General features: G+C 57.3%; 1 protein-coding gene across 1 annotated transcript in view; it reads left to right on the forward strand.

Moving 5' to 3' along the window:
* FOXP3 (forkhead box P3) overlaps positions 1–8,935 on the forward strand; it is a 19,931-nt gene that overhangs the window by 7,142 nt on the left and 3,854 nt on the right. Inside the window, exons 3-10 of the mRNA XM_081807955.1 lie at positions 5,044–5,278; positions 5,814–5,918; positions 6,016–6,154; positions 6,558–6,645; positions 6,715–6,819; positions 7,730–7,817; positions 8,017–8,097; positions 8,825–8,932. Coding sequence (XP_081664081.1) covers positions 5,044–5,278; positions 5,814–5,918; positions 6,016–6,154; positions 6,558–6,645; positions 6,715–6,819; positions 7,730–7,817; positions 8,017–8,097; positions 8,825–8,932 — 949 coding nt within the window. The remainder of the gene's footprint in view (positions 1–5,043; positions 5,279–5,813; positions 5,919–6,015; positions 6,155–6,557; positions 6,646–6,714; positions 6,820–7,729; positions 7,818–8,016; positions 8,098–8,824; positions 8,933–8,935) is intronic.

Genomic DNA, 8,935 nt, shown 5'->3' on the forward strand with positions numbered 1-8,935 from the left:
ACTATGATGTTTTTATATAGTCAAATGGGTTACTCTTTTCTTCTGTGGTTACTGTCTCTGGTTTTGTGCTTAGAAAGTCCTTTCCCACTTGAAAATGAGATAAATGTTCACCTGTGTTGGCTTCTAGTCTCTTCTATGGCTTCATTTTTTCCATTTGCTGTGGAGGTTAAGAGTGTGGGTACTGGAGCCAGACTGTCTGGGACAAACCCAACCTCACCCCAAGCCATCTGTGTGATTTTTAGCCTGGCGTTTGACTTGTCTGTACCTTCATTTCCTCATATGGACTGTGATGATTACAGTAGCACCTACCTCAAAGAGTTGTTGTGAGGATTAAATGTACTAACCACGTTAAGTGCTTAGCATAGGGCCTGACATACAAGAAACCCAAGAGCACTATTGGATATTCTTATTTATCTCTTTAATAGATCTGGAATGTGTTTCAGGGTATATGATGATTGGTGACATTTCAAACTGGGCAGAGAGGAACTGGTAGGAAAATGGACTGATTATTCATTCACTAACTTTATTTTTCCCTTAAAGTTCCCAGAAGCATTTGTCAAATAGTATATCCTTCACCGTCTCCCAGGTTGAAATGCCACATTCATCACGAACTCACTTCTCTCTAGACGTTGGTCTGTGACTGAGCTTTCTGTTTTGTTCTGTTCCTCAGTGTCTGAGCCATACCACTTTGCTGACAGTTGCTTTGTAGTACAATACATTCCCTGACCACAGGCCCCCCCTCAGCATCTTGCCCTTCACTTTTCCTTGTTATTTAACGCAGCCTCAGTTCCTCTAGCCAGAGATCAACAACTGTTCTTGTTTGAGGCATCCATCTCTTTCTCTCTCTCTCTCTCTCTCTCTCTCTCGCTCTCTTTCTGTTTCCCTCTGTCTCTCTATCTCTGTCTCTATTTGGGGCATCTCTCACTCTCTCTCCCTCTCTCCATCTCCCTGTGCTGTTCTCTTATTCTTTTTGTTTCTCTCATCCTCTCTCTCCCTCCTTGTGTATACTTCTAGGACTTTCTGCTCCTTTGAGTTCCTCTCCCCTCCATTCTCTCTCTCTCTCTCATTCTCTCTCAGCATCTCTCACTCTCTGTGTATCTCTGTCCCACCTCATGTTTCTCCCATCTCTCTGTATCTCTTGTTCTCTGGGTCTTTGTGTTCCCCTGTGTCTATCTGTCTGTCTCTCTCTGTTTCTGTCTCTTTGTCTCTATGTATCCCTGTCTCTCAGCCAGTCCCCTGGATGGAGGGGCAGTTGTCGACTCGACGCCCTGCAGACACATAACAGGTCACCTAGACACAAAGTGGAAGGGCCCTGGCCCTCATCTGCTCCAAGCCTCTCTCTGCCCAGTGTACACAGGAGCAAACTGAAGCCTGGAGATGGGCCGGAAGGCCTCTCCCAAGGCCTCCCAGGGATGGAGTAGCAAAGTTGAGACCCAAGCTCAGACCATGGGACTCTTGGCGGGACCCCAGTTCTGTCTCTCTCCCCCACTGTGGGCCTCCGTTTACTTCTCAGCACCCATGAGGGGAGGAGGGGGACCTGAGCTGCCCCCCACCACCAGCTGCTGTCATTCCCCCTCCTGCCTTCTTACAACTTGGATCCTTACTCAGGCAGGAGGCTCTGTGGCCACATGGGCCAGTGTGGGGCCCAACCTCCCAAGAGCTAGTCTGGGTGGGGTCCCAGGGTCCCATGGGTCAGAAGGCCTTGTGGCCAGAGGGTAGTGATACTGGAAGGATAAGTCAATCAGTCTTGAAGGGCGATATGCAGTGGATAGAGTTCAACCGTGTCCCCAGAATTGGCACTGGTCCTGGGAACGTCTGTCCTCGGGCCCCTCCAGAGAGCCTGGCAGCGGGCTCTCTACTGGCCAAGGCTCTTCCTGTTCCCCACCATAAGGCCCTAGCCAGAGGCATGCTGGCCTCTACCTCTCCCTCTTTCCCTCCCCATCTCTTGTGGAATGGCTGTGAGTATGGGAACATTGTCCCAGAATAAACAGGGAGACTGAGGCCCTGTAGGTGTTCATTTACCATCACTGACATTTTGTTAAGCATTTCATGTGCATTAACTTTGGACAAGAGGTACGATTACTGTCCCAGTTTACATATGAGCCCGCGGGGAGTTATAGCTAGTTAGTGACAGAGCCCAGCCCCAGGCTGGGGGGAGTAGAGGAGATGATTCTGACCCTCCTGCTGTCACAGAACTTAGGAGGGAAGCTAAGGGGAGTCTTGCTACAATTCTAAGCCTGGTGGGCCAGAGGCCCTGTGGGGTAGTGAGCTGCCTGTCCTTCAGGGAGTTCCAGTGAGTTTGGACACCATTGACATTGGCCTTCACCTTCTGTGAAGTTGGACCCATGGACCCCACAGAGTGGGTTTGAGATTCTGGGATCCTTTGAACCTAAGAAATGATGTTCTATGATTCTGAGGTTCTGGCATAGTACCATTTGAAGACCCCCAGGGTCCCAGTAGCTGTAGGATCTGCATGGTACTCCCCAAGCATCAAACCTTTGGCCTTTCCATGGCCCAAGTCTACAGGGCCCAGGACTTGTCATGGTGGCCAGATGGACGTCACTCACCACATCCGCAAGCACCCACATCACTCCCACCTGGGCCGAGATGGCTGCAGGATGGGCCAGCTAATTCTCGGAACGAAACCCGTGGGGTGGGGTATCTGCTTCTCCTTGGTGCCGATGAAGCCCAGCGCATCCGGCCGCCATGACGTCAATGGCGGAAAATCTGGGGACGTGACAACAGGGCCCAGATGCAGACCCCGATATGAAAACACATTCTGTGTCCCAGAAACATCCTCCATGCAGCTTCTGAGAAACAGTCAGAAAGGGACGCCCCGACAGACAGTGCAGGAAGCTGGCTGCCCAGCCCGGCCCTCCAGGTTCCCCACCACCAGACAGACCATATCTATGTCCCCTTTCTGAGAATGTACCTGTGCTTCCCTGAGGCTGGACATTCCAGATGTGCTTGAGGAAGAGATTTCTTATAAGCCCCAGCCAAGTGTCCCGGCAGCTTCAGAAGTGACCACGGGCCAGCCGTGTGGGCCAGGCCAGAGTGGCGGAGACCAAAGTCGGTATTCGTTTACTCAGGCTTCTGTAACAAATTACCACAAGCTGGGGGCGGGGGGGGGGAGGGGGCTGCTCAAACAGCAGAAATTTATTGTCTCACAGTTCTGGAGGCCAGAAGTCCGAGATCAAGGTGTCGGCAGGGCTGGCTCCTTCTGAGGCTACAAGGGAGGATCTGTCCGTGCCTCCTAGCTACTGGTGGATTGCTGGCAGTCTTTGGCATGCCTTGGCTTCTAGAAGCCTCACCCCCGATCTCCGCCGTCATTCATTTGCTCACCTCCTCGTGGTCACTGAGTTCTGAGCCTCCATAGATCCAGGCTCTTGCTTCTCACACAGCAATGTTCTACGCTCCCCGGGGAGACTGAGTTTAATACCTGGATTCTCACCCCCACCCCCCTCCGCACCAGAGCTCTGACAGGCCCTGTGAGCTGACAGCAAAGAAAGGAAGGTGCAACTGCTCTCCTAAACCCTCCTTGTGCCAGTTTGGGCCGCTCTTGGCAGCTGTGTGCCCGACCTAGTGCTGTGGGGTGGGGTGGGGAGTCACACACACACACACACACACACACACACACACTTTCTGGGGAAACATAGGGAGCTCTCAGGTTGCCGTGGGACTGTGGAACACTGCACCTGGGTGTCCCCTTCAGTAAAATGGTGGCTGGACTAGGCAGTCCCTTCCAGCTCCGGCTTCCTCTTAGACTGGGATTCTGAGGAACGGAAGCCCTGCCTGTTGCAGTGTTCGGTTCTGGGGCTCAGTGAAGGAGCCTGGAGCCATTACGGAGGGCTTTCTGGATAGGGCCCGGATAGGGGATACGGAGGAAGAGCAGACATTCCAGGCAGGGCCATATAGCATGAGCACAGGCTTGGAGAGCAGACTTGGGGTAAACTCTGGCGGGGGCTGAGTCAAGATGCTCCCACGGGCCCTGGCTCAAGAGCGCCCAACCCTCCTCCCCGACACTTGCCATGTCAGCTTCGTGCAAGGCAGGAGCCCAGAGATGATCAGACCCTGCCCCTGCCCGAGCTCCAGAGACTCCCGTACTCTGCTGCCCACTCAGGATTTCCACTCGCGTGTCTAACGCCAGACTCTTCATGTCCATCCACACCTGGATCGTCGCCCCCCAACCTTGCTCCCCTTCAGCTCAGGTGATGTCCACTCTGTCCTTCCAGACTGCTCAGGCAAACACCGGGCCAGAGGTCACCTTGACCCTCCCCCTCTCGCCACCCCCCACCCCATCCAAGCTGCGAGCAAATCCTCCTGACTCCACCTTCAAAGCACACTCAGGATCCACCGACTTCTCATCATCTCCACTGGCACCATCCTGGTCTGCGCCACCGTTGTCACTTGCCTGGACTGTCACAGCAGCCTCCTCGCCAGTACCCCTGCTGTCGCCTTCCTGGACTCTGTCCCTCTCCCCGCAGCCAGAGGGATCTTGAGTCCATGCCTCCCTCCACCCTTGTATATGCCAGGTCACTGGGATAAAATAATGCCACCAGGAGAGTCAGACACCAGTCCCAGCAGCATCAGCAGAGGTTGTGGCCTGTGCAGAGTGCAGGGAGGACCAGGGGGCTGAGGCTTGGAGACAAGCCCTAAGTGGTTGGGGGCAAAAAAAACTGAGACCTGCCCGTGGCTGAGACCCCACAAATGACCCCAATCCCCCACCTCCCTCATGGAGGACACATCCCCACCAGGGCTCTGCCAGCACGCACGGGCAGGCTGAGTGCTGGACCCGGGCACGTCTGCACACGGGACGTGTGCAGAAACACGTGCACACCTATGTTCCTGACACCGATGGATGCGTGCGTGTGTGCCACACGTACACCTGATCGGAGCTGGGGTCCAGCCGTGGAGCCCTTGGGGACAGGCCCCCACCGATGCCTGCTCTGACCAGAGTGGGGGGGGTCCACATGGTTCAGGTGGTTGAGCAGTTCACACCCCCGCTGGGCACACGTGTAACTCCTTCCCCCTATGTCCCCACAGCCTGCCCTTGGACAAGGACCCAATGCCCAACCCCAGGCCAACCAAGCCCTCGGCCCCTTCCTTGGCGCTTGGCCCATCCCCGGGAGCCTCGCCCAGCTGGAGGGCTGCACCCAAGGCTTCAGACCTGCTTGGGGCCAAGGGCCCGGGGGCAACTTTCCAGGGCCGGGACCTCCGAGGCGGGGCCCATGCCCCCACCTCCTCCTCTTTGAACCCCATGCCACCATCGCAGCTGCAGGTGAGGCCCAGGGCCCAGGATGGGGCAGGCAGGGCGGGGTACCTGGGCCTACAGGTGCCGACCTTTACTGTGGCACGGGGCGGGGGGCCCAGCTGGGGCACAGGAAGTGGTTTTCTGGGTCCCAGGCAAGTCTGTGACTTATGCAGATGTCGCAGGGCCAAGAAAGTCCCCAGTTAGCAGGTCTCAAGAGATTCGAGGCTCTCCCTGGCCTCCCAATCCCGGCCCCAGGAGAGGAGCTCCTATCACAGTCCCACAGGCGTGGCCGTGTGTCCCCATCCCCGTGTGACAGGGGAGAGGGCTAGTGCCCAAAGAGGGGAGGTGACACGGTTGAGGCCAGCTCTGCCACTTATTAGCTGTTTGATCTTGAAAGAGTCATTCGCTCTCCCCGAGCCTCAGTTTCCCCATATGTAAAACCGGGATGATCAGAGTACCTACCGTGTGGGTTTGTGGTGAGAAGTGTATGAACTAGACATGTAGAACAGTGAGGATCAGGATGCCATCTCACCCGCCTGCCTTCTCTCTCCCCCCCTGCCAGCTGCCCACAGTGCCCCTAGTCATGGTGGCACCCTCCGGGGCACGGCTGGGCCCCTCACCCCACTTGCAGGCACTCCTCCAGGACAGGCCGCACTTCATGCACCAGGTACTGACCCGGAATGGGCAGGGCGGCGGGAGCAGGTGGGAGAACTGGGCAGGGGGGTGGGGGAACAGGCGGACCCACAGCCCCCGTGTGCCCCCAGCTCTCAGCGGTGAATACCCACGCTCGGACCCCGGTGCTGCAGGTACGCCCACTGGACAGCCCAGCTATGATCAGCCTGCCGCCACCCACTGCTGCCGCCAGCGTCTTCTCCCTCAAGGCCCGGCCCGGCCTGCCGCCTGGTAACACCCCGCCCCACAGCTCTACAGAACCCCGAGCCCCCCAGTGCTTGAGTGGGAGCCACGTAGGCTGCTGAATGGCGGCCCTCAGGAGGTCAGACGCATCGGGTCTTACCATCTGGGAAACTCCAGCCTCCAAAAAATGTCAGGCTCAGAACCTTGAAGGTGCAGAATGAATGGCAAAAATCTCAGAGCCGCGGGTCTTTGCAGTCAAAATGTCAGCGCTTGCAAATGGCAGTCTTTGACCTGCTCCCCCAGAAGCCTTGGATGTTAGGGCCGACAGAGCCGCCTGGGAGTCAGGGCCTTCGAGGCTCAGGAGGGTGGGAAGCTCAAAAGGAGAGTCTCTGTGGGCTGAGCTTGAGGGCCCAGCCCACGGTCCCCAAAGGTGCCCTGTCCCTACCTGCAGGGATCAACGTGACCAGCCTGGAGTGGGTGTCCAGGGAGCCAGCCTTACTCTGCACCTTCCCAAGCCCCGGCACACCCAGGAAAGACAGGTCAGTGGATCAGGCTGGGAAGGACCCTTGCCCTGCCGTTGCCTCCCCTTACACCCTCTGTCCCCCTAGCGCCCTTTCGACCGTGCCCCAGGGCTCCTACTCGCTGCTGGCAAATGGTGTCTGCAAGTGGCCCGGTTGTGAGAAGGTCTTCGAGGAGCCAGAGGATTTCCTCAAGTGAGTGACCCAGGCCCAGTCCAGTCCAGGAGGGTCCCCAGTGTGTGGGAGGAGGCCTGTGGTACAGGTCCCAGCTCAGGCCTCATCCCAGTAGGCAAAAGGCTAAGGCTAAGACCGTAGGTTCAAATCCCGGTCCTATCACTGGCTGTGTGATCTTGGGCAAGTTACTTAGCTTCTCTGGGCCTTGGTTTTCCCATCCGTGTAATGGGGCATCATAAGAGAGGTGTATACTAGTACCTACCTCCATTTTACAGATACAGAAACTGAGGCCATAAAAAGTCAAGTGTCTTGATCAAGACCATCCAGTTCCTAAGTCACAGAGCTGGGATTTGAATCCAGGCAGCCAGGCTCCAGAATCCACACTCCGAACTGCTTTGCCCTGCTACCCTACCCCTCCTGCCAACACACCAGCCTGATTTTATTGATACCCACAGTCCCCAATTGTCACAGTGGCTCTTGCTGCCTCCCCTCGGTCCCACCGCACGCGCGTGCACGCGCGCGCGCACACACACACACACAACCCTTCTCCAACCATACCCAACTATCGGTGGCAACTCTGCACCCTGTCCTCTTCATGACCATGACTTTACACAGACTGTCCCCTCCACCTGGAGTGCCTCTCCTGCCCTCGCCTACCTCACCCCACCTCTCAGCTCGCCAGCCTTCCAACATCGTCTCCAGCACCCTGGCCAGGCTCCAGTGGCGAGCTCAGGCCTGGCACCAGGAGATGCCAAGTAGCGTGTGTTGAAGGAACAGCGGGTGTAAGAGGGAGACTTGAGGTAGACAGAGGGGAGGGAGGCTGAGCCTCTGAGGAGAGACCTCCCAAAGGGTCTGGCTCTCCTCACTCGGAGTGTTGAGCCAGGAGGCCAGACCCGCCGTGGTCACCCACATGGAATCTCCCCCTACCCAGGCACTGCCAGGCGGACCATCTCCTAGACGAGAAGGGCAGGGCACAATGTCTCCTCCAGAGGGAGGTGGTGCAGTCTCTGGAACAGCAGGTGACGTAGGAGAGGGGTGGTTGGGGGATGATGGGCGAGCCTTATGTCCACCCTGTGCCAGGAGCCAAGCTCCCCCAGGATGGGGGCTGGCATAAAGGAAGGGAGGGGGTAGGGCGCTCCCAGGAAGGACCACAGCCTGAGCCAGGATGTGGCAGAGAAAGGCCAAGCTGAGGCCTCACTTTGTGCCCCGTCCCCACAGCTGGTGCTGGAGAAGGAGAAGCTGGGCGCTATGCAGGCCCACCTGGCTGGGAAGATGGCCCCGACCAAAGCTCCAGCCACGGTGAGCCACCCCAGGCCCACAGGTGGCTGGCGGGGGGCGGCGGGGACTTAGCCTCACACCCACACCCTACGACTCTGGGCCCCTGTCCCCAGCTCCAAACGTGCCCAGGCCTGGAAACCTGTCCCCTCCGATTACAAGCCCTCTGACCCCAAGATCCCGAAACATCATGATCTTGGGTTTTCAAAACAACGGCAAATCGCCAAGCATCTACTGGACACAGACCCTGTGCCGCTGGTGGGACTGGCCATACGACACGCAGGAACCAGCGCACAATAAAATCATGGGGCCCCGGTTTCAAATGACCCCCACAGAGCAGTAAACAAAGGGCAGGGACCTGTGTGATTACACGGGCCACACACCGGTGAAGCCGGCCCCGGGGGCCAGGCACTGTTCCTGAGCACGCTGCTGGGGCGAGTTTATCGAATCCTCATGAGGCCACTCAGGATAGGTATTAATTACTAGCATCCCTAAGGGGTGGGAGCCTGATTCAGCCCCAGCTCGTGGTCCCAGCATTGCGCCTCTCCACACACACGGGCGCACGTCCACTCACACTCTAATAAATACGGCTCAATGCTGCTTTGTGAGATTCTGCATCAGACTGGACTTGAGAAGAGAGCTCACTTGCTTTAAACACAAACCAACCAACCACACTTACCTAAAGTTGAAGTGGAAAGCATAAGCCTCTGAATCACCAGCCTCAACCCCCCCCCCCCCCCCCCCGCCGCAGGCGTCATCGGACAAGGGCTCCTCCTGCTGCATCCTAGCTGCAGGTACTCCGGCTGCCCCTGGCCCAGCCTGGCCCAGCCCCCAGGAGGCCCCCGACGGCCTGTTTGCTGTG

This window comes from Leptonychotes weddellii, chromosome X, assembly GCF_054177405.1.
Source record: "Leptonychotes weddellii isolate Sample4059 chromosome X, ASM5417740v2, whole genome shotgun sequence".
NCBI classification, from domain to species: Eukaryota; Metazoa; Chordata; class Mammalia; order Carnivora; family Phocidae; genus Leptonychotes; species Leptonychotes weddellii.